Source organism: Cygnus atratus, chromosome 21, assembly GCF_013377495.2.
Source record: "Cygnus atratus isolate AKBS03 ecotype Queensland, Australia chromosome 21, CAtr_DNAZoo_HiC_assembly, whole genome shotgun sequence".
In the NCBI taxonomy this organism is placed as follows: Eukaryota; Metazoa; Chordata; class Aves; order Anseriformes; family Anatidae; genus Cygnus; species Cygnus atratus.
This window is the reverse complement of record NC_066382.1, coordinates 3762976-3787453: the sequence shown is the minus strand read 5'-3', so window position 1 is coordinate 3787453 and position 24478 is coordinate 3762976. Positions and strand designations below refer to the sequence as shown.

The window sequence follows — 24478 nt, the reverse complement described above, 5'->3', positions numbered from 1 at the left end:
CGTGTCTGTGTTCTGCACTGCTTTGAGTCCGCTTCTCTGAAGGTCTCTTGCTTGAGCGTTGTCTCGATTCCTTAGAGGAGTGCGTGAGTCTGGCCAGGGAGGTTAGAGTCTCGTTGGTTTTGCACGGTTGTTCTCCTTTTCATTTTCCTGGGAGCTCAGATAAAGCATGGGGGGAAAAGCTAGAGCAGCCGGGGCCAACAGGGACCAGGCACCACTCTGCTGGGTGCAGTAATAGCAGAAAAAAAGAGCGCGTGGCTTCAGCGCTTGCTGCCCTGGCAGGGGACATCTACCGCTCCCATCCCTCGGCATTTCCAAGCACTCTGACCCCTGCAAATAGACGGTCCCACAAAATCATCATCCTCTTGTCGCGGATGGGGGAGGACTGGCCGTTCCCACCCGTTTAAGGGTGAGGAATGGGAAGCAGCCTGACCCCACTCCCCTGGGGGGGATGAAGGTGTGGTGGGGCTGGCTCTGGAGGCAGCAGCGTGAAGGCCAGACAGCTCGCAGACATGACAGCTGGGGCCCGCCAGAGACAGCGCCCCATCTGCCTTCTGCTTTTAATTCACCTGTTGTATCCTCCCCGCCTGGTGCTGGATTGGGCCGAGGTTTTATTGCCTCCCACTGAGAGGAGGAAATAGGTTAAACTGCGATAGCAGGAAAACAAGGTCAGGGCCTGAGCAAACCTGTGGTTTCCTCTCGTACCCCTGGATGGCCCTCACGCACATTTATTTTACAATTATAAACAGTGGCATTATTGGTGTGGACGTTGTTGCCTTTTCTTTCTTTTCCCCATTCTCAGTTTCCTTAATATTGACTGTTTCCTTCCATCGTTGGCACAAGGGGATGCTTCCTGCTGCTTTGAGGTCTAGGCATCGGTAAAGAAGAGACCCAAAGGATTAGAATAGGAGCCAGAAGCTTAGTTTCTTGGTTAGTCTCTCATTCTAGCCTTTGACACTGATCTTAGGCATCTGCCTGTGGTGATGGCCTTCAGAGGAGGTCTGAGGGCTTTTAGCCTGCCTCGTGGTGTTCTTGCAGCGTTGAAGTCGGTGCTTTTCATTGCGTGCCAACTTATTTCACTACCAAGTCCTTGCAAAACCGTGTCACTTTGCTGTCCTGCACGTGCGTAACGAGTTTTGCACTCTAAAGAGCTTGGCTCATCTGCTTTGAAATCCAGGTGACCCAGGCTTAGAGGTGAATGTTTCTCAGCTCGTAGTGAGACCCCTTGAGTCCTCTTTAGCCTGCTTTGCAGGGTGTGTTAAGTAGCCTTTGTGTTATGCCTCCTGTCTGGAAAACAGGGGGCTTAAAATCTTGTCTCATATAACCAGAGGCGTCTGCTGAGCTTGATACCGTAGCTTGATACCCAGACTGTAAGCACTTAGGGAACAAGCTCTGGAGATTATTGGGACGGTGCTGCAGAAGAGTAATAGCCTTTTCCTTTTGATCAGAACTCGGGTTCCAGAAATCTTGCTCTTCTACAACCTTCCTTAGTGCAACACTTGCATTGCCTTAATCACTGCGGGTAGGTTCAGCTGTGCTGGCACCTGGTGAGGACGCTTGGCTGGCTATGAAGACAGTTTTTCCTTTATGGTGAAAGGAATGATAACAATGGGGCATTTCTGTACTGATTGATGCACCTAGGTCACTGGTGTAGTTACTAACTAAAAGTTATCCCAGTCTGTGGCTTAGTTCTCCCCTCTCTGCTTTATCCGAGACACAAAATGAAGCAATGTAGAGAGATTTGAGACTACAAATTCCATATTAACGTCCTTAGACTCATTGGGAAACTCTGACTGGTATTACTGGGAAACACATTACCTCTGCAAAAGCCTGGGAGCTTTTCATGTTGAGGTTGAAGCTGCCTTAAAGGAGTTCCATTACATTGTCCCAGGAAATCTCCAAACAGAGGAAGCTCAGAGTAGCTGAAGAATAAGGCTCAGCTTTAACAGCAAGATGCTGACATGCTGTTGGATTTAAGCCCAGCGTTGTCTTGTAGGTGCAAGAATATAATTTTTGTTGTAAAGACTGGCCTTTTTCATTAGTATGGGAGAGGAGGAAAAGAGGGAGGAGGGATGTAATGGTGGCATCTGAAATTTGCCATGATGGGTTGGGAACTGCTCATGAAACAGCTTTGGCTAACTCCCCAGCAAAATGCGACGGCGTGGCTAGCAGTAAGAGGCAGTAATGCTTAAGCACCTGTTAGAAATGGTGAAAGTTTTTGATCTGACCAACCATGAAGGCATCGAAGGAACCCTTATGGGATATTAAGTAAATACGTACATTGGACTAAGTAATGGGCAGGATAAGTACAAAAGGACCTGTATGGTGAAAATGCCTTTAAAGTTCTTTTATTAAAAAAAAGAGGATTGGGAGAAAAAGTAGGAGCAGATTGTACGATGAGAGCACACAAGGGGCTGGGTTCCGTGCCAAATATTGCTCTGAAATAAAAACAATTTTGAGGAGAAATAAGAGGATAACAGAAGTTGTCCTGCAACAGAATGCTTGTGTGTGCACTGGGGAGGTTTCTGGAGAACCTCATACTGCCCTTAAGTCTTTCCTTAAGTCCCCGTGTGTTCTCCGGCTGGGGCAGCGGCGTGACCCCAATGCCCAGCACCTGCCGTGGGACTTGCGGTGCTTTTTCAAACCAGCACTTGAAGCGAAGGTGCTTATTCAAGGACTGGTGGGATGCTGCCGTGCATCACATACAGAGCCCAGAGGGGCAGGGTGCCTTCCCCTGCCCCCAGCATCCCCCACCTCTCAGCGTTCTCGCTCCGCATCCATTTTCTGATGGCAAAATTACTGACCTCCGCTCAGCCCTAATGGCTAGCGGCTGTCAGCCTTTCCACTGCCTGCCTTCCTAAGTGGAAAGCTATTTCTAATATCCCATAAGGCTGCTGCTCTTTGACTCCCTAATTGATTGAAGATCAAATCCAAGCACCCCCCCTTGTATTTGTCACACGCACCTGCTTGTAATTCAGGGCCACAAGGTCCCAGCGCCTTCCCCATTGATGTGCAGGGTACACGGCACCGCCTCTGCCATCCTCGTCCTTCCCAAAACGCTCCCAGACACTCCCCCTTGGTGCTGTCCTGGGGGGGAGACCCTTGAGACGCCCCCCTCCCGGAGGAGCTCGGTGGATGGCGTGATGCTCACAACGCTGATGATTTACCTGCTGCCAAAATCCCTGGGGTCTGGGCTGGGTGGACAAGGCTCGTCCAGGCAGCGTAGGACTGAAGGGAGAGCGGACACGGGGCAGAGCAGGATGCTCTCTGGGCTCCAGCCCTGAATCAGGCTCTTAGATTAGACTCGATAGCCCTCCTCCTAATTACCATGACTCAAAAGGAGGGAGCCAGGGCCCCTTTTAGAGCTGGAGAGAGATTTTAATGCTTCAGGACACTTTTCTTTCACAGCCTCCACTGGCTATTTTCTGTTAATTGGCAGGTCAAAGTCAATCCCTTCTTCCTTCCTCTGCAGCCCTTTATTTTCTCTTCTTCCTCTTTCCTCCCCCTTTCTCTCTTTTTCTCTGAACCATGCACCACTTAATAACAGCCCCCGTATTCAATAAATATATTAAAGATCCATCTGGGAAGCAAAGGCTGGACTTGGTCCAGAGTGCCAGGAAGCATGTCACTGACCTAATGAGGACATATATTTGAGATGGGGGGGAGAGAAGGACAATGGTTGCTTGTCAGGGATGTTGCAGGATAAAATACAAGATACAGCAAGAAATCCCTTCTTGCCCAAGAAAGAGATAGGAGGCTGGAAAGAAAGGTGAAGCATGAGAATGAAATCCAGTGAGTGCTCTTGGCTGCCTGCGGCTCCGTGTAGCTGACCCTTACAGCATCGCTTCCATGGCAGGGAATGACCAAGACGCCCCAAGTCCAGGTCTCAGTCTTGCTGTAATCTTTAGGCCATTCTTCCAGCCATCGTGTGTGGGCTTCCCTGGGAGAACTGCCCTGTTCATTGCCTGCACGAGCTTTGTAGCGTTGGCTGCAGGTAGCGTGATGGGGGTGCAGGCAGGCTGTGGAAGCTGAGACCCTGTTAAGAGGACAAAGAGCAGGTAGGAGGAAGGAGAAAAGAGCAGGTAGGAGGAAGGAGCTCGCTCTGACCACCCAGCCAAGCAGCCTGGGCAATGCCACCTGCAAGTATAGATCCTCCCAAACTGCTCACTGCAACGTGCATCGTGCCTACGCTCTGCGTTCCCATGCACGATGCTGGCACCTAGAGCCTGCCCCAGGCACGCTGAATTCCCTCTGCCCGCGGTGGTGTTGGGCTGTGCCAGCTGGACAGACGTCCTTAGTTCCCCCTTTCTCCAGCACTGTCCCTCCTGCGCCAGAGGACGTGGGGAAGCCTTGTCAGTATTTTTCTCTCCCTGGCAGTTGGGACCCGTCGCTGTAGCTGGACGCTGCCCGGTGTTTTCCACGCTTCCGTGCCATGCGGAGAGCCAAAAGGAGCAGCACAAGGCGAGCTGGCCGCGGTGCAGGGGCTCAGCTGCAGGATGGGGCTGCTGCTGCTGCCCGTGGTGTGGCCGGGGACGCCTGGCTCCCTCCCTTGGCCTCTTCCGTGGTTGCCACTCCGGTGTTGGAAGCCCGCAGGGGCCTCTAGAGTAAAAAGAAATGACAGGGAAGGAAAAAAACAACTTAAAAATTAAAAACTATCCCAGCTGCTCTCCCTTATTTTGCCAGCTCTGTCGCTTTCTTTTCTGGGCTGGCTTCTCATTCCAGTGCAGGCTCCAGAGATGACTCGAGCAGCCTCAGCCCTTCCTGTTAAATCCCTTTTTTCGGTTTCACGTACGTTTTTGAGTGATTTCACTCTTGGTACAGACCGAGCCCTGACACTCGGGTGCCTCCTTGCTGAGGTGCCTGACCCAGAGGTTTGTGAACCGCCTGCTTACATCCTCCGAGTGCCTTGGCCCTGCCTTTGTTGGGATCCTGCCCCTGCCTGCTGCCACGGGACCCATCGGGGCATTTTTGTACTGGGCTCTTCTACCTGACCACACTACACCTGAAACCGTGGCTGGGTGAGGAGGTGGGAGAGATGGAAGTGGCCATCCTGCCTGCCTGTTTTTAATTCCCGCCCCCCCCCCCTTTTCTGTTATTAATTTGTAAGGAACCATCTCCCGCTCACCATTCTCTATACGACCCAAGGACGGGCTTGTGTAGCTGATAGCTTGCAAATTATTAGTAATTTGATTTCAATTGGATGAATAACCCGTTAAAGCAAAATGTACATTAGCCTCAGAAATCTAATTGGTGATAACGGCGTAGAGACGTGGAAGGAGTGCTTGGTTCTGCTCCCCATCCCTCCCCCCGCCCCCCCAAAAAAGATAATTAGGATTTAATTTCATTCTCACCTATTCATTTGTCTAAATATGGGTGTTTAATTATCCATCTCGGCAGATAGCTGTCTCTGCCTCTGCGTGGATCTGAGCTGTGCCTTTCCTAGCAGCCCGTCCCTCCCTGCTACTCACAGCTCTCTGAAGCGGTGTCCTTACACTTTGAAGCTGAGCTGGGCTAAGCCTCATTAGGAGCCCTGCCTTTCCTCGGTGCTCAGCACCTCTGGGCTCCATCCAGCCTGCCGCAGACCACGAGGAGCTGCGTTTTGTGGAGAGCTGCGAGCATCACTGCAGGGCTGGCCCCAGGACGAGAGCCCCGAGCCCGGGTGAGCTCCTGGTGGGCCTGAGCAGCTCGCTGGTGGACCAGCACCCCCAAGCACTCCGTGGCCCACTGCTGGACCCTGAGTGGGGCTTGCAGGAGCGCTGCTGCCTTCAGAGCCCCGTGGGGCAGCTCACCGTAAAGCTGCCTTTCCGTGTCGTCATTTTTTCATCAGGAAAGGGACCGTGGAGTTTTAGCTAGACAAACACGGTGTTTAATCTACCTATAGCTCAGGGCCAAACCCTCCGGCGGGATGATTGTTCCTTTTCTCTTGCCTTTTTTTTTCTTTTTTTTGAGGGCACCGAGGAATGTTTTATAGACAGAAACGGGAGAAGCATGAGGTCCCTTTTCAGGCTCGCGGTTCGATTTCCAGCAGTTTGTGGCTGGGTGGCGTTTGGAGCTCTCCCCACTTCCACTGTGCAGCTTCCAGGGTCTGAGTGGCACTGTGCAAGGTGCTGAGCTGGAATTAAAGGGATCTCCTGGAGGTCTGCGTGTGCAAGAAGTCAGGGATTTTATGGAGCAGTGCAAAATCAGGCTTTCCATCCCCACCAACTGCACTCTCTTCTGGGCCAGAAGGACCAGGAGGGCTCGGGCTGGCTTCAGTTTACTTTGGATTCACATCAGCTTACCTGGAAAGCTCAAATGTGTCCCAGTTTGACCAAGCCTCTGCTCATGGAGATGTTACTCAATGCCCCAGTTTGGCCTGTGCTTTCCCAGAAGTTCTCAAATGTTGGCCAAATTTTAACTTTGAAGAGCAACTGTTACCTGCTGTAGGTGAATCCCAGCTACTGAGCCTTTTGCCCCTTCTGTTTGCAAACAAAAAGCTAGGAAGGTGGAAAGCTGGGGTAGGTTTTCTAAACCTTGCATATGAGGAGAAGGTAGAATAGGAAAAACGAGGTACATGTGGAACTAATAAGTACAGTTCTGAGCACAGCTTTATTGGTGGAACTTAATATCTAATAAAATCTAACAACCCCCTAAAAGAAGTAACTCACCCCTGAAAGAACCACTCAGAGAGCAGCCAGCCTCCCTTACTGAGCCAGTCCTGCAGGGAGAGCACAGAAGATAGGTATCGCATTAGTAAAACCTGCAGAAGCCTCGTGTCTCGGATGTGGAATTATTTCCGTGCTGAGCATTGCTTGCAGCTGATTTCTGAACCAGGCTGGAGCAGGGGCACCCGTTCAGGAAAGCACTTGAGCAGCCACTCAGACCTGGGTTATGTCCCATTGACTTCCCCGCTCATGATTAAGTGCTTTCTGGCCCAATTCAGGGCACATTCAAACCAGAACAGGTCCCTTTTGCTTCAGCAGCCTTTGGATTAGGCTTTTTCTGGACTCTTCAGCTACGTTCTCTAGCTGGGGACAGAGGCAGGAGCGCCGTGGGGACGCTCAAAATGCGCAAAAACGCATTTGGCCTCGCCGCGTGTGATGTTTGCAGACACTTCTGTTCAGTGCTTTTGGGAACCTCGGGCTGCAGGAGCCGGTTTGTGCACACAGCCAGGCGTGCTCGCAGGCAGATGCCGCGATGAGAGCGGCGTCGTGCGAGGAGCTGGGCTCGCGTGCCGGTTTGGTCTCAGCTGGCTGGGCTCCTCATCAATCACGCTGACGCGGAGAACCATGGGTGGTCACAGCCCTCCTCTGGGTGCCGGGGGAGATCGCTGCCCCTGCTATCAAGTGGAGACGCCGGACCACAGAAGGTCAACGTCTGCCTTAGCCCTCCGGGTTGGTGCAGATGCTGTCCCTGTTGAAAAGGGTAGCAAAGAGGGGAAAAAAAAATCAAAAAAAGAACAAAACCAAACAACAAAACCCAGCCCCCTTGGCCGCCCTGTCTTAATTTAGGATGTTGTTCATCTCGGATCTGCTTTTCCTGCTTGTCAGCAGGCAGAGTGACAGAGTATGTGAAATTAATTTCCGAGGTGGGAAATTGCTAATAATTTATTTACAGCCCAGGCGGGCGTGGAGGAGGGAATGCAGCGCAGCCGTATTTGGGTTTTCTTCATAAAATGTCATTGCTTAGCCCTTTCTGCTCCCTGTGAACGTGCCCTATTAGTTGAGACAGCGTCTTGCCCCTGTGCCTGGTAGAGAGCTCACCTGTGGGTCTCATTTACAGCACTGTGAGACCCCCTGGGGGTGCTCAGCCCCTCGCAGCACCCCGCAGAGGCTGTGGCGGAGGGGTTGGGAGCCCGAGAGGAGCGCGGGTGGGTTGTCGTGACGGAGCTGCTCTTGTAAATGGCGAGCGATGCAGCATTCAGCCTGTGCCATTGACCTCTCTGTTTGTTTGTCAACAGGATACACACCCACTGGGATTTAAACATCTCCTTCCGAGAGACCTCTTGCAGGTACCATTTGGGGGCACCCTCTTTGTATGGTAGGCTAAGAGTTTCTGCTATGTTACTGGCGTGTGGATGCTGTTAGATGTAAATGAACATTTCTGATTGTCAGTGCTGGGGGGTTTTCTCTTCTTTCTTCCTTTTTTTCCCCTTCCCAAATATCCTTCCTTTTGTTCTTTTATTTGGGGGAAAGTTGTCTTTGGGGGAAAACACTCATTTTTGTGTTGGAAGGGAGAATTGATTAGCCTTGTAAAGAAAGCCCATTACTGTTTTTGATATATGCTTACTCTAGTCCCTTTTTGGAAGAATGTGGGATTGGGGTGGCCCAGATGCGTGTATTTTCTAACTGACGTGAGAGGCTGCATCTCATTTGCAAAAGTGATCCTTTGCACAAAAGGCTCATTGAAGGCCAGAGATGCTCCCGAGTCAATCGGAAACTTAGCTTAAAGCATTGTAGCCTTAAAAGGTGGGCCTGTGACTGCAAGGAGCAAAATCACTGGATGGCAGTGCTTGGGTAACAATATGATAACGCTGAGACACCCTGATCCTGAAAATCTTATATATGTAGGCATCCAGCTGCCATGCATAGAGGTCATACTCCAGTAGGAGCTTCTGGAGCCATCGGGGCTCTGCTTTTTGCAGGGTGAAGTCTGAGCTGGGTGAGCTGCAGCTGCAAAATGCAGCGCAAGAATATTTGCGTGTTAGCTTGGCAGAAAGTGGACATTCAAAAAAATGACCAGTATTTTACAAAGCATAAATAATAGAGATGATACTGAATTCTGAATTGTAAGAACAGAAGGATCGCCAAACCAATCTGGTCTGTTGGTTTTAAAGTCTGATTCCTGCAGTAGCAGATGCCCCAACAAGGTAGAAGTTCCTGAATCAAAGATATCCAGTTACGAACATGAATATTCCTTTGTCACCTCTGATGTGGTCAGTTGATGCTCTGGGCGTAGTGTTCAATAGTGCATTTTCTCTGTGTTGCTAGTAGTCATCAACTTTTCTAATGCTTTAAAAATCTAGCTTAAGATACTTGTCTCTTCATTCGAAAAAGAAAACTGGAATTTTGAAATTCCCTTTCTAAACTCGGTTGCGCCATTTGGGTGAAAAGGCTGAGCCTGGCAGGTGCTGCTTGTTTTCTAAAACAACAAAAAATGATCTGTGCAGCTGTGAAGCTTCTGGGGACACAGCAGGAGGTAGGTAGGGCCCAGAGCAGCCCAGACTCTGGTTCTGGATGCGCTAGAAATCAGAATGCTGGTCCGTTGGGTCTGCCTGCAAACAGCAGTTCGCTGATGACTTTTCTGTTGTGCTAGTAGTTTCTGATGCTTCGTGTAAACTTCCTGTTCAGTTACAGATTAAAAAGCAGTAGGAAAATATTACTGTTACTACTACTGCTGCTGGTACTACTTGTGGAAGCACTCACTGCGTGCTAGGTATCTGACACATGTAGGACTTGGTGCAGTAAATGCAGTGTTTGCTCAAGGGAACGTTGTTTAAGAGCTTCCGAACGACATCCATCCCCCTCGGTGTTGTGGCTGATGTGGGCATTTCTCTGTTTTACCTGCAAGCCTCAGAACGTTTTGCAAATGTAAGTATCAGAGGCAGGAGGAGAGTATCAGAGATGACTTCCAGCTCCATCACCTGCCCTTCAAACGCAGTGCTAACAGGTTCTACCTCCGTTCTGTGCGCTCCCAACAAAAACTGCAGTACCAGGGTGAAAGTGGGCAGCAAAGAAGTGAAGGACAGATGTTCTCTGTCATTTTAACCCATCAGCAGGTGCCCACACCCCAAAGTGAGGACAGTTTGGACTGTTCTGTTGACAGCACTCGTGTGTGAAGGTGATAACCTGTGCACCTGGAGAGACAAGTCCATCCGTATCTGAGTGCTGGGCGTGAATTACGTCCTGGCACTCCCCTGAGGCTCAGTGGGGGTAGCAGGGAGTGAAGGATGGGAAACGTGAACTGATTCATGTGCCAGTGGGGAATGGGCAAGGGCAGAGGGGTGGATTCGCTGGTATTTAAGTAAGCACAGACTTTGGCCCGTAAGCACAAGAAACCATAATTCCTAAATTCTCAATGTTCAGCATATAAAAACCCCACCCTGATCAGTAAGCATCAAGGAGCCAGTCTAGAAGGCACATCTCACCCAGCACCCCTATAAAAAACAGCTGAAAGGTTGTTTTTTTTTTTTGTGTTGCAGCCTTTAGAATAAAATCCCTGTTTTGTTGCTGTAAGCTTTTGGGACTAAAAAATACAAAAGAATGGATTCCTTCCAGGCAGACCCTTTCATGATAGATTTCAGCCTGGAGCAAAGTTTTATGGCTGAGTTATAAACTCCTAAAAGGCAGAGGTTTGTAATGGAAGTGCTGCCACAAGCCTTAATTAATAGCCATATGAACAACGATCCTGCAGGTTAATACAGCTGCAGCTAAGGGTGCAAACGCCTTTGGAAATTAGAATCCCCATCTTAAAAGAAAATATTTCTGAACCTGTGATGCACAGAATAAAATAACGATCTGTCTTTTATGAAAGCAAATACACTTCTTGGGCTCCCCTAGCCTGTTTGCTCCCTTCAGCTTAGCTCTAGCCTGGTGGGAACATTGGTGGTTCCCCCTGGGAACACAAGTTTTGCCACTATGTATGATTAGTCCAGCTATCAGAAGCTGTGCCCATCTAGCTATTTCAGAAGAAAACAACCCATGTTATGCTATGAAGCAAAGGAAATAATTTGTGGGTTCTGTGTGTCAGTCCAGAAAAAAAAGTTGTATATGTTTAAGTGACCTAAGTTGCCATCACACCTCTGTAAAACATCTGGCATGTCTGAAATACATCGTGGGGTGGCAAAAAGGTTTGGCTGACCTTCCTTCTCGGTGACCTGCATAGTTCAGTGCCTGGCAGCTGCACAGGTCACCCCAAACCCATGCCAGGGAATCATAATGATGCACCGCACCTGTATGAACCCCCCCCCCTTGGCCACACTATGTTAAATGAAGAAGGTCCAAGAACTGCCATCTTAATTTACCTGTCTCTTTGTCGTGCCTTTGATCTTCCTGTCCAAGCTGTCAGAGGGTACCCGGGTTATTGGGTTCAGCCACCGTGGAATTGCTGTCTGTGTTGCCCTGGATGAAGACACGTAATTGGGTGTAATTGGGTACAAGGCATACAGAACCAAAAGCTCGAGATAGGAGCATTGTCCTCAAAGGGGAGATTAAGATCTCTCCTTGTCTTGCCAGCCGCTTTGCTCCCTTCCCTTTCAAGCTTTGAAGATAACACTGGGTTTGAGGCTTTGTTTACAGATACCCTTCCTTTAAAATTGCCCGTTCGAGGTAGAATTCCCTTGCATGGACATACTGTTCATTGAATAATTTGCTGAAATGCATTAAAGTTGTTCAAGACAAGCCTGTCAAGTTCTAAAACAGTGAGCACGAGGTTAAAGCCCGCTCTTTGCTCTCCAATGGATTTCAGTGAGTCCCAGTTGCTCAGCACCACGGGCAGGATTACCTTGCTGAGGTTGGGGCATAGCACGGAAATAAATTGTAGAATGAAAAGGAGTTCCAGGGAGGAAAAGGATTTTCCTTCCATTTGTTGCCACTCGATATCTTGAGGGAACTGCAGGGAGGTGAGTGAGAAATAGATAAGAGGCCGTGGGTGTTAACAGCACGCTGTGGTGCAGCTCAGGATGGAGAAACTTGGTGCCTGTCCGAGAATGTCAAGCTGCTGTCAGTGCAATTAAGCCAGCCCAGCTTGCAAGGACGTTGAGAGGTGTTTAGTGTTGACCATGTTAAAGAATGGTAGGAAAGAAGATGCTAATTAATTTGGTGAAAGCTGCACGAAAAGGCACGGAGCATAGCTGGGCATGGAGCTAGGCAGCGGGACGTTCAGCCACGTGCTCTCTCCTCTGGCTGCAAGGTGAGCAAGCTCTGAAAGAAAACCCAAGGCAGCATTTAAGTCTTTAGAAACAAAGAACTTGTTGGACAGGTATAAAGCAGTGACAAAGAGGCAGGAGGAAGCAAGAAGAGTCTCTTGACTGCTGCATGAAGACAAAGCCACTGGAGGGGACACTCCAGGCTTTCTGGGCCTCCCAGGGGATAATTTCTTCCAGGTATACGCTACATGAGGGCTGCATAAGGACATGGAAGGAAAACAAAGGCATCATGTGCCCAGAGCAAATAAACTGCATGTAACAAGCACAGTTTAAATAAAGATTACAGTGGTATGCAGCCAGCCTTTCTGGATGGGCACGGACCAGATTAGAATATGTTTTAGGCAGGCAGATGTTTGGCCAAGAGCCTGTGCATCTCATGTGTGTATGTTTAAATCTGCCTGGAACGTACTTAGTGGGCCTTGCCATGTGAATTTCACCCTGCCATAAACCCTTACAGCCAGGGCTGAGTTGAAACAGCAGTGCTGTAACTGGATTGCCCCAGGTACGTGTTTGGTCTACGGGGTGCAGCTGTGTCCCGTTTAGAAAAGGGTATTTAAGGAGGAATGAAAGACGTTAGTCAAGAAGGAAGAGAGCAGCAAACAAGTCAGGCCAGGTGGAAGGAGCAGATGAAAAATATCTGGGAAATGGGTCAGGAGAAAAGGAGATCCACTGATTTAGCTCATTCCTTTGGAAGATACTCCGGGAGAGAAAAGGAGAGCAGGGGAGAACAGAAATGCAGATGGTTTTGCCTACGTCAAGGCTGGTCCTGACTCAGCAGAAGGCATTGCTGAGCGATGCAGGTAAATGGTATCGGGGTGCCTGAGCATCCTGCTGCACTGCCCTCTAAGGATTGATACAAGCTGGCTTCTGGGCTGCCTGTTTATTTATTTATTTGCTTTTTTACGTTTCCTCATAAGCTTTTGCCTTCTAATCTAGAAGACCTGAAGTAGGGACTGAAAGGTCACAAGAACCTTTTAGCAGCTGGGAGGTAGATGTGAGCCTTTAGTGCCCTGCAGTCTGTAGCATCTGCTGCCAAAAGAGCTGATACTGGTCAGAAATGTTTATTCGTAAATGAAGTTACAGCAGAAAAAACAAGCAGCTTCAGAGGAACAGGAGTGCCTTCAAATGGGGACCTGCCTGCACCTTCCTTGGTGGTCCCTGGTATCTTCCACAGCACGTACGGAGCTGCTTCCACAACTCGTGCTGACTTTGGAGGACAGCTTTGAAGCTGACTCTTGACTGCATGCTGCAGAAAGCTTAAAAAGATCCCAAAGAAAGACCACTGAATGCATTAACTGTGGCTTCTGGGTCGGTGTGGGGAGGACGTTTATGCATCATGATGCTGAATTTGGCCCTTGCAGCTTAGTTCTGCTGCATCTGTGGGACGTAGACTGCCTACGGAAATGTTTTAATCCTCATCCTGGCGGAATATACAAAGAGCTCTCACCTTTGTGGCTGTTTAAGTTAAAGCTCTGCACCAGGACGTGCTTCCTGAAGGCAGAGCCAATAAATACAAGGAAGCTCCTGACTAATGCTGCTGCTGGCAGGCAAGGCCTGGCTGTGCGGACACAATATGTTGGAAGGAAAAGGCTTTCCAGGTGGGTGAGCGCGGTTTGTTCATCAAACAGGGACATACCTGTTTGGTTTTAGACAATAGCTGCCCAAGTAAATGGACGTGCTCTTTTGTTTAACTAGAAGACAAGAAATCAAATAAATCCCTACCAGATCCGTGTAATTGACGGACATTAGCAGAACATGCTGTGTCAGAATGAAGAGCACGTGGGAAGGTTCGGCCAAGGAGCTAAGCCTCCAGGTCTGTAGGAAGGTACGAGCAACTTTTGCTTTGCTTGCCTGAGCCCCCACAAAGCGTCCGTGTGAGCACTGAGATACTGAGATGAAATGGGAGGAGCTGCCAAGTTTTTATTCGGAGCCTGATCTTCCATCGGCTGCTTTGTGAGGGCTTCAGACGGCAACGTTGCAGACTTCAGGCTGTGCACTATAAAATATTTGCTTTCCCTTTTTTGCGAACCTAAAACCTGCAAAAGGCTGGCAGGGAACAAAGCCATTCCTGGACACCACCTCGCTGGAAGGCACTGGTGAAAATTAGCTCTGGAATTGGCTTGTGGTGGTGTGCCCTGCACTCCGCGGAGGCTGCTGGCAGGATGCTCCCCAGGGCCCACGTGCGCGGTGAGTTAGGTCTGGGATTTCCAAGGAGCTGTGCAGAGCAGAATTCCCCGGGTGGCTTTTGTTTCTCCCTTTCCTGTAGGTCTGGAATTATCCGTGGCCGCCTTCGTGCAGGTTCTGGGATGAACATACTTGTAGGGAAGAATGGATGAGCTGGGAGGAGAAAATTAGTATATTGGCTTGCTGAAAAGCATTATTTCATTTGAAATAATTATTTCATTAGTGCTACTCTTTACCCTTATATTCATCCACAGAATGCTTCATTTGGTGTTGGGGAAAGGAGACCATTTAGGTACTGGCAGAGATTCAGAGAAATGGTAAAGGTGGAGAGGTCTCTGATAAACCAGTTTTAGCCTTCATTTTAAAGCTAGAAGAATACGATTATATTTCACATAAGGTAGGTGAGAAAAGCTCTTAGATACCTGCAAGGCAAGGGAAAGAATCCTGGATAAACCAAACCCATGAAGACATCCTGAGGCCTCGGGATAGTGTTGAGGTGTTGTACCCTTGGCTGCAGCTTTTGGGGAGCGTTCTTGATGCATTTCAGCAGCGTACAGCAGTGTCCTCCTGCTTTTGCATTGCCTGTTGGATCAAAACTCCAAGGGCGTGTTTCTGGAATAGGAGGTTTTCTGACTGCCCTCCTCACACCCTACTGGGAAATTGAAAGGATTCCTATTTAAGGCTGCCTTGCCCTTAATACATTGGATATGTGAGTGATTCCTGTGGATCATCAGCTCCCACTGCTCATTGCCTAAACCTGTACCTTATCACCCATTTAAAATCACTCATCTGAGTATTTTAATATTTCATCAGTTCGAAGCAAGCGGCTTAATGAATTGAGAGAATGAGTAGAATTTGGGATATTTAAGGGACCTTATATCCATTAGGCACACCAGCTGCATGTCAGTGACACGTTCTTTTTATTGGCTGAGCACAACATTTCTGTTTGTCCATTACTCAGTAACTTTGGAACGCAGCATCCAGACAAGTCCAAGGCTTTAGGGAATGCTCTGCACGTCAGCGGGATGAGCCCATTGATTTCGGTGCAAATCAGACCGGCCAAAAAACCTGTCAGGAGAAAAATCAGGACCTCCAGGCTATCTGGTGCTGCAGGCAAAGGAATCTTTTAGCCCTTCGCTGCACTTGCACGCAGGCAGCAGGAGCAGCTGCGTGGCTCAGAGGGTGAGGCTGGGTGGGACTGGGATCTGACAAGGAACTGGGATTTCAGAAGTGCTGCTTATGGGACACGTTTGGAGATCCTGCATGGGAGGTTTAGGATCTCAGGAAATTTTAGGGCAAATTTTGGGATGATCAGGTTGGTGCTAATGACGAACTGTGGGACTGACTGAAGGATTTATAAATTAAATAAATAAACCACAGCAAGCCCCTGGGAAATGAAGAGATGGTGTGGCTCTGGGAGGAGGGAGGGATCCCATGCGAGGCAGGGAGTGATGGAGGTTGTCTCGCAAGGTCTGTGTAGTGGAGAGGCAGGGAAGAGCAACACGGAGACAGATTTTAGCATGTGTGAAATGCAGTTGGCTCAGAATACTTGGGAAGTGTGTGACCCGGCCCCCCAGAACTGGTTTTCTGATTGCTGTGGTTGCCTTCCTTCTTCTCCTAGTGGAACTTCTTTTATTAGTGGCCAAGGTGAGCTGCAGGCTGTGGTCAGGAGGGATCAATAGCACGGCCTTGATGGATGCTCAGAGGAAAGACGTACAGACACCCGCACGCTCGTGGCAGGGCCGATGAAGATGGATGTTACGGAAAGTCCTGGGCTCTGGGGAGGCTGTGACGGGTGCTGTGCTGCCCAGCGGCTGTGTGCACTGCAGGCAGAGGTCAAAGATGTTTTCAAGGGACAAGTCGTGTGTTTGAGTGCCCAGAGATCTCGTTTCTGGTAGGCTTTGTGGCCCTCTCCCTTTCCCAGAAGTCACCGTGCCCCTTTGTCCTGCTGCACAGTAAGCTTTTTGGCTCCAAGGTTGCAACTCTGGTGGAAATACAGGACTCAAGACGCCTTAGGTCTGTTGGATAGTTTCTCAAACTCAGGAGCCCTATCTGCGTTACTGCAGGCAGGAAGGGAAATCCAAGGCTAAAATGTTGGGTGGGAATCCCCCTTGCCAAATGCTTTTGTGGCACCTTCACAGACGGGCACAAGTCAAACCGTCTGTCAGAGTCAGGTGCCATTAATGACTGCCTTTGTGTCTCATCTCAGTGCTTTATCTCTTCACCATCTCCAGTCCAGCATCAGCGTGTAGTTCCATCTTCCTTTTATTTATGGGCTTGCGGAGAGCTGAATGACGAAGCAGGATTACAATAAAAACATCTTTAAACTTATTTCCACCTCATTTTGGAGTTGCCAGCTCTACTGATCATTTTTATGAACTGTCATGAACATTAATGAAATTTTATGAGCATTTTGCTCAGGACATTGCAAGATGATTTTTTTTTTTTTTCCGAGATAAGTCTGCAGGGAGAGTTAGGCCTGTGTCGCTTGGGGTTGGGGCTTTCAGGTGTCTCAGCTCCCTTTAGTTTGTAAAACTTGCTCACTTTCTTCTTGCCTCTTCCCCTTTCCTTCCCTTCGTGCCCATGCCCGATGGGTGGCATCTCACCAGAAGGAGGTGTGCGAGAAGCTGGCTGCTGGTAAATGTGTGAAGGTCCACGAAGACTGATGTCTAAGAAGGACAGAGAGTGACTGAGAGTTGTTTTTTTTTTTACAAATGGTGAAGTGTTAGAAGGCAACCAGAAGAGTGAGCAATAAAGATATAACCCAGGAGCCCATGGAAAGAAAGGCAACCGTGCCCTGAGCTTTGCTTGTTGGAAATCGTGCCTCTGTCTTCAGCCTAGGGTGCAGAATTCTCCCCAGGTATGCCGTGCTCTCGGGGCCGTGGAGGCAGGGGGAGACTTTCTGTTAGCTTCAGCAGGCACCAGGCTGGGTTCGTGGACAGCCCAGTTGGGTTCTGCACGTGCAGGTGTCCTTGGACACATTGCTGGCTACCGACGTGTCGCCAGGTCTAGGCTTTGGCAGCAAATGGAGAAGGTGGAGATGAACTCGAGAATTAAGGAGAGGGAAGCAGAAAGCACATCACAAGCTCGCCTCCCAGCCGCTTGGCACCTTGCACAGGGGCAGGGGTGGCACGGAGGGGTGTGCAGGAGGCAGGCAGCCCCTCTGCTCCTCGGGGCTGCCCGTACAACGCTCGCTTGCCTCCAGCTTCCCCACCTGGGGCTTATCTGCCTATCTCTGATGGAAAAGTGACACGGGCTGCCAGCGGGTCACGCTGCCTATTGTTCAACCGAGAAACAAACTCCGCTGCTCCCCCCCCCTCCCCGCCCCAGCCACTTCTTTATTAGTCGCCTGATCGCAGCCTTCAAATCCTTGACCCAAATCCTCCTGTGCCCAGCTTTTAGGTCTTATCCTGCTCTGGCTGTCGTGTCCGCCGTCGACCCGCGAGGGAAGGTATTGGCTGCGCGCCGCGCGATTAGGGGGCTGCTGCCGGGTGTTTTGTGCTGTGCACAAGGTGATAAGCGGGGAGGGGGGGGGGGGGAAGAGCCCCCGGTGGGTCTGAGCCGCCAGCTTTCCCCGATCCCCAGCCCTCCCCTGCTCCTGCTGACTCAGGCACCCTGGGCTTAGCGCCCGGCGCTGTCGGAGGCACTGACCTTGCCTGGCCGCGCGCGGCCCGCTGGCACTCAAAGGCCATGCCGGGGCACGGCGAGGGATGCCGAGGAGAAAGTCAGCGTGCTGAATTTCACAGCCCGAGGCGACTCCCAGCTCTGCCGGGTGGGAGGACGGTGATGCCTGCACTGCCCTGGTGCTGTGCGGGTAGCAGGGAGTCACAGCAGTCATCCTGCGAAACGCCCTTTATTTTTTTCCCCCCCTCTCGCTAGGAAAGTGGACGTGCTGGTGAGGAAGAAGCTGCAAGGATTCATTTTATCTTGTGAATCCAGAGTCTGCCTGGGGTTTGGAGGTGGAGGCTCTCTTTGCTTCCTGAGGGGCAGAGATTTTTTACTACCTCTTACCTAGGCACCTGATTTTTTATTACCCTCTTATGGGGTGGGCCTTCCTGGCAGGTTCTGTGCAGGAGGTTGGATGTGCCAGATATAACGGTCCCTTCTGGGGCTTAAACTCAATGAATCTGTGCTGAAACGGCCCTCAGAGGCTGGATGTTAAGGGGAAGGGAGTGATGCTGGTGGCATTTTACGGGGGAGCTGCAGTCAGGTATTTCTCCAGCAGCAGTGCGGTGCGGGCAGTCCCAGGTCACCTCTGTGCTTCCAGCGAGCCCCAGGTCCACCTGCACACAGTAGGGAGGTAGAAGGTGATTTTTTTTTATTCTTTTTTTGGAGTGTATTTGTTGCTTTGGAAATCGGAAATCAGTTTTGTTTTGGGTTTAAAAAAAAAATACTAACCAAAAAAAGCAGGAACCTCTGCGTGGTAATTTCCCACCAGCCCTGACATTGCAGAGCCGTGCTGTTACATAAGGTTGTTTCTCGCTGCTGTAATGATGCAACAGTATTTATAGACCAATCTGGGTTTTCCTTTTAATGGCTTCCATAAAAAGCTCATTATTCCCCTCGCGCAGGCACAGGCTCATTTACATGCTCGTCCCGTCCCTGGGCGTGGGCTGTGCTTCGGGCCACCCCGGCGGCTTGGCTGGTTGCTGACCGCCTCTGGCAGCGGTCCTGTCCCGTCCCCGAACCAGGATCTTGTCTTCTGGGGGGACGGAGAGTAGGGGAGGTTGGTGGAGAAGGAGAAAAATCACTTTGGTTGCTGCATGTTCTGGCAATGTTGTTTTTTCCTCGGAGCTGCAAACTCGCGTCGCGCTGGCGAGGGACTTGGCCTGGCTCGAGTGGGTTTCTGTGATATAGGGAGGGTGTCAGTGCAGAGCAAGCAGCGTGTGGCTCCAGTACCCGAGCCAGGGGGACCTCTGAAATAGGTCCCTGAACCGGACACAAATCCAGACGAGGATGGGGAAGGAACACCGTGCGTGCCCCCGCTGAGCCGGGAGGGCTGCGCGGAGGTGCTCGGCTCCTCCACCCCGGCTCCCCCTGCCTCAATCAATGTCCTCGTGTCTCTCCCTCTGCAGGCCCTGACATCCCTCCTTTTGCATATTGGATTTTTTTTTTTCTTTACTGGAGGGAGGGGCAGAGGGTCGGGACAGTTTTATGGCAACGGTATTGATCAGTAAAATTTAATATAATCCCTGCAGTTACTGAGTGATCGTTAAGGGGATGGAGAGCCAGTGAAACATATTTAAAAAGAAATATTTTTCAGTTTTATTTCCTCCCATGCTACTTTTCTGAGCCTCTCTTCTCTTCCAAACCTGGCATCAATCGCCTACTTTGCATCCCTTCAAACCCACCCATACATTTCTGACCAGGTTTTCACAGCTTGCCTTTGGGTTGATTAAATATTAGCAAAAGACTGATCCAGGCTGATCCCGGGCTAGGTTCGTTTGCCATTTCCTCAGCAAAGCGCCTTGCCACTTTTGGATCTAGGAAATTTTGTGTCTGCCGAGAGCATCACTCCCTCTTTTTATCTCAGCTCTATCTGCAGCTCCTGTTGCTGTAGTGCCAGGTTGCCTCTTGGTGTCTGATGCCTCCCACTCTCTCCGTGCCCACGTGCGTCCCTGTGCAGATGGGGAGCAGCAGCAGCGCGAGGCGGCGAAGCGACGTGCCCAGCAGCAAATTGGAGCAGAAGAGAAACGACAGCTTGAGCTTCAAATGTGTGCTAAATACCCTAACCGCTGGAGCAGCCTTTTTGGGGCAGGGCTGCGCGGTGCTGAACCTCAGGTGAAAGAAATTCCCTCTCTGCAGTCACCGGTGCTTTTCTCTTGCCTGCCACCCAGCCCAGAAAGGCTGCTGTCAGTGATCGGAGCCCGACATACATCAGGCTGCTGGTGGGCGATCTCCAAAAGGCTCACGGGGCTTATCCTGGCCCACCCTGCGAGGAGAACGGGGCACGGCATTCGTAGTGAGGTTCCTGCTGCCTCCTTATTTTGGAGAGGGCTGCAGCAAACCAGGAGGCAGCCGTTACTGAAAATGGTCTGAATTTCGACCAGATTTTCCTCTTCCCCTCGCCCTCCCTCTCTGTGCAGTCACTCTTTGCAGTCACTTGGAGCAGCGTGTTGCGAGAATCACCAGACCCTGCGGGCGCCTGGCTGCCTCTGCTAGCTGCAGAGACTCTGACACTGATTTATATTTTGGTTAATTGTCTCCATCCATTAGTCTCCTCATCCTTCTCCTTGTTAAAGATGCAGTCGCTGCTAATGTCTGTAAATGAAACACATTTAAAAGGCATTGCTCCCAGCCTGAATCCGGCTTGGGTTAATGATCAGCGGAAGCTGCCACCACCCTCGTGAGCATCTTGGGGTGGTGGTGTCTCCGTTCGGCTGTCCCCTGGGGCTGGGCAGCCCGGGCGTTCGTCAGCAGCTCTCTGCTTAGCCTGACTCGAGAGGACAAGAGATCGAGGTGCCTGCTCCATCCTTGTCTGCTTCCCTCCTTGACTCACTCCCCACTGAATGTGCTGCCAGGGCTGGCTCCAGAAGATGCAAGGGGTCATCATGCAGCGGGGAGAGGTGGCTGGGGTGAGGGTGCAAGGCAGGGTCCAAACGCTGCTCTGAATGGGGACCAGGGGAAAAGGCAGGACCAGAAGGGGTCTTGGAGCAAGAGCTGCAGATGCTGCTGGTCAGGGGCTTCTGCTGTAGATGCTGCTCATAAGAAGCCCACTAGTTCCCAGAAGTCAGCCACACGGGGTGGCTGCATGTTTGGCCACCACAGCCTCCTCCTAATTCATCTGGGTGTCCCAAGGGACAGCCACACTCAGCAAATTCGCCAGTTCGGTGGCAGTCCTGGTGATGGACTCCTCCTCAGGCAGGCACTAGGGCTCATTACCCAGATGGGGTGATGCTGCCAAAAATGCAGATGAGTCCGCGGGTTTCGGTGGCATCCTCTCCCAAACAGACAGCTCCTGTCGGGATGACATTTCCCCCAGCTGATGTGGCTCTCTGTCCTCTAGGGTGCCTTTTTCCTGCAAGCAGCGCAGCGATCGCATGGCTTTGGTGGACCATTACGCTGCTGGTACAGAAAGGCTCATCAGAGCAACCAGCGCTGGGGAGACAGAGGAGCAGCCGGTGCCATTAAACACAGACAGTGCAGCAGTCAGAGCGTTCGGAGAGACCATTAGCAACGTGGCTTTTTTTCCTCCAGTGGTAATTTTTGCAGCCATTAGTTATTAGTACGTCTCTCTGCTGCTTTGCAGGGGGGGCTTCTTGTGTCAGAGCACCGGGGAGTGACAGGAATTTTAGATTGTCAGCCCTGATGTGTATCTGGGTGGTACAGTTATCCTTGTTGTCCTGACTTTACTGCGACACTGCTCGCTGGATTTGGTGAGAGGCCTGGGGAGAGGAAGATTTTTGTTGCTGTTTCCCGTGCCTAGCATGAAACCTGCAGCATACAGCCCTTGCTGCACGTGTGCTCCCGTGCCCTTCTCTCGTTTTGTGCAACAGGTCATAGGTGTAATGTTTTTAGAAACACCTTTAGAGGTCAGGTGGCCACTTTCTTAGAGAGCAGCTTTCATATCATGCCATATCCAGGTAAAATCCAGGAGCCATTTGCTCTCGGCCTTTTAAGCTGCGTGGCTGCTGCTTGCACCACGCACAACTTGGGTTGCAGTGCGCTGGTGAGCTGCTCAGCTGCTTGTGGCTTAGGCACAACCTTTCTCACAGCTTTCCCGTGTTCCCGGTAAGTGGATCTGTTGCTCCTGTGCCTTGGCGTCATTAGGGCTTGAAAATTGCCCAAGCCATAATAATATCCAGCCACTTCTCCAACTGTTGCTTTTGGCAGCGAGGCAGAGCGGGGATGCTGTTGGACGGCAAGCAGCCTGCAGAAGCCTCAGATGTTCTTTTCAGGGGAGGGCTGGGCAAGGCAGAGGCAGGACAGACATATGGCACGGTGGTGGGATGGTTACCTCTCTGAGGCTTCTTGGAGCACGGCAATAAAGAAGCACTCACACGTTGCCACTGCCAGCTTTGCGCCTGTGAGGCCAGGTTCATCACAGGGTCTGTGCCAGTTGCAGCTCTTCTCAGAGCTTCAGAGTTACCCTTGAGGCAAGTCCACAGTGCTGTTAGGTAGCTGCTACCTTTCCTTTATTTGTCAGGAGGGACATCTTTGTGAAGGTAGGCTCTCACTCCTTCATCAGCACCCACCTCTGGTTTGCCACACAAAATCCTCATCCTTTCTGAACGTTTACTGCTCTCCGCTGCTGCCAAGTTTGATGTTACAAAACCAGGCTGGTGGATTCAGAGAACGAGCAGCAGCACGTCAGCTGTAATTGAGAGCGACAAAAGGGGTTCAGCTTTACCAGGCACGTTTAGATGCCCTGTTCAGACACAGGTCTGGCCGAGGTTTGGTGTTCTGGATCGAGGTGCACGGGATTCGAAATTGCCACTCAAGTCTGCTTGTGCTGCAAGTTCTTTGTAAAACTTGGCCCACCAAAATAGCAGAAATACCTGAGAAGCACGTCTTCTGACCAGAGCTCCGGTCATCCTGGGCCAGATACCAGAAGAAAGATCTTAAGGATGGTTATGTCCGTAACACTGAGCTGCTTCCCGGTCAGAAACAAACCTGGAGCCTGCTGGAATCCCTGGCACTAAGTGCTTGGTTTGCCACCCTTTGTTTTACTGCAAGAGCACAACTTGCTTCTGGGAGGTGGAACTGCCCAAGCAGCCATCCCTCAGAGCATGTGAAACACACCTGAATTACTGGGGGCCCCCCAACCATTAATTACCAAACCCCATGCAAACTGAGCATTGCCATGGCAACCTGCAGCCCTACAGAAGGCTATTTGTCTCCTCCTTGACCTTTCAGGAGATCTGTATCTTGCTCAAGCCCCCTTCTCTAATCCGGTTTTTAAAATATAATATTATGCTACTGGAAGGGATCAGACCTTTAATCTGATTGTGTGTGCGTGTGTGTTTGTGCGTGTGGGGGGGGGTGCCTGCATTAACAGGCACCCGGCAGCAACGGGGAGACGAGACAAAGGAAAAGCAGAGCGTGCCTGTGCCCTGCTGGGGCTGCAAGTGAGCACCTGGGAGGAATTACTGCCTTCAGCACACAGAGGGGGAAATCCTCCGCATGGGCAGGACCTGCTCTCTCCAGTCCCCTGGTGCAGGCTCCTTCCCTCTGGGGTCAGGCAAGAGTTGTGCTCTTGCTGCTGAGGACTGCGGAGGCGATGCTCTCGCACCCCTGTTGGTTTTTCCTTCCAGGAAGCTTCCATCCTTGTCTTCAGCTGCATTAATTTGTGGTGCAAGCACCCAGGTTTCTATGTGTGTTTTGGTATTCCTGAAGCATCTTAATTCTGCATCTTAATATCCCGCAAGCCAGACACTCTTTTTCCTGTTGCGTTCCCTCCGGGGGAGCGCTCTTCAGTCCTGTGCTGGCTCTGCCTGCTGGAGCCCTGAGCCCAAGAGTTTGTTTCCCATTCTGTGTATGCTGGGATTAATGTGAGCAATATAGGGGGTGCATAAAGACAGAGGAACAACCAGCCTTTTCCCCAAGGGACTTTTGAAAACACCGTTCTTGTGCCTTGAGAGCCAGCTGAACACCAGAGAGCACCCTGCATCCTGGGTGAGGGAGGGAGCATCAGTTCTGTGCCGTGCCAGCTGTTGAGGCAGCCCCAAAACCTGGGCACGTCCATGAGATGGGCTCAGACAGGGGGGCTTTTTTGCATGGAATGTGGGCACAAAAATCCAGCAGGAGTGGGGGTGAGGAATTGGGATCCAGGTGGTCAAAGGGAATTGGTGCAGGGCCATCATCGGCCACCTGGGAGCCAACGACTGCCCAGGTGCCCCTCGTTTTGCAGCACGCTGCACAGTGCACGCTTTGCCTTCAGGAAAGGTAGGTGCTGGCTTGAATTTTTCCAGAAACTGTTTTCTGTTGAGAAACACGCTAGGCTGTTTCTAGGAGTTGTATGGCAGACGGACAAGGCAGGGGGTGAGGCAGTGTGGTCTCAGGGAAGGTGCAAAGGCAGTTGCAATTTTGGAGTCCAAGGTGGTGAGCGTGCAAAAGCAGGGTGACTTCTGAAACTGGCTGGTGGCTGGGCAGAGCCCTGCCTCCTGGCTAAGGGGGAGACCTGAGATTCTGTTAAAAAATTAAACTTTGACTAGTTGTTGGTTTTTTTTTTTAATGGTATTGGGATGAAAAGCAGTCAGTTGGGTTTCACTCATTGGAGGCTCAGGAGGGTCTCTGGTAAAAACGAGGCTGGTTTGCTGTCTTGAGCAGACACGGGTGAGGTGGAGGGTGGCAGAGCTGTCTGCAGAGCTAAAGCTGGCTTGATTCTGTGTCCCCAGCATGGTGGTAGAGCCCCATGGGGTCCAAGCAGAGCCTTCCACAAGTACGTCCCTT

The 24478-nt window shown here is 50.8% G+C and overlaps 1 protein-coding gene across 10 annotated transcripts in view; it reads left to right on the top strand.

The window, feature by feature from the left end:
* The window catches only part of SAMD11 (sterile alpha motif domain containing 11), a 115512-nt gene that overhangs the window by 41511 nt on the left and 49523 nt on the right, over window positions 1–24478 (top strand). For 8 of the 10 annotated variants that reach the window (XM_050714851.1, XM_035557421.2, XM_035557413.2 and 5 more), the window contains one exon: window positions 7937–7987. The exons of the other annotated variants lie outside the window; for them this stretch is intronic. In XM_050714851.1, coding sequence (XP_050570808.1) covers window positions 7937–7987 — 51 coding nt within the window. The remainder of the gene's footprint in view (window positions 1–7936; window positions 7988–24478) is intronic. 10 annotated transcript variants of the gene reach the window in all.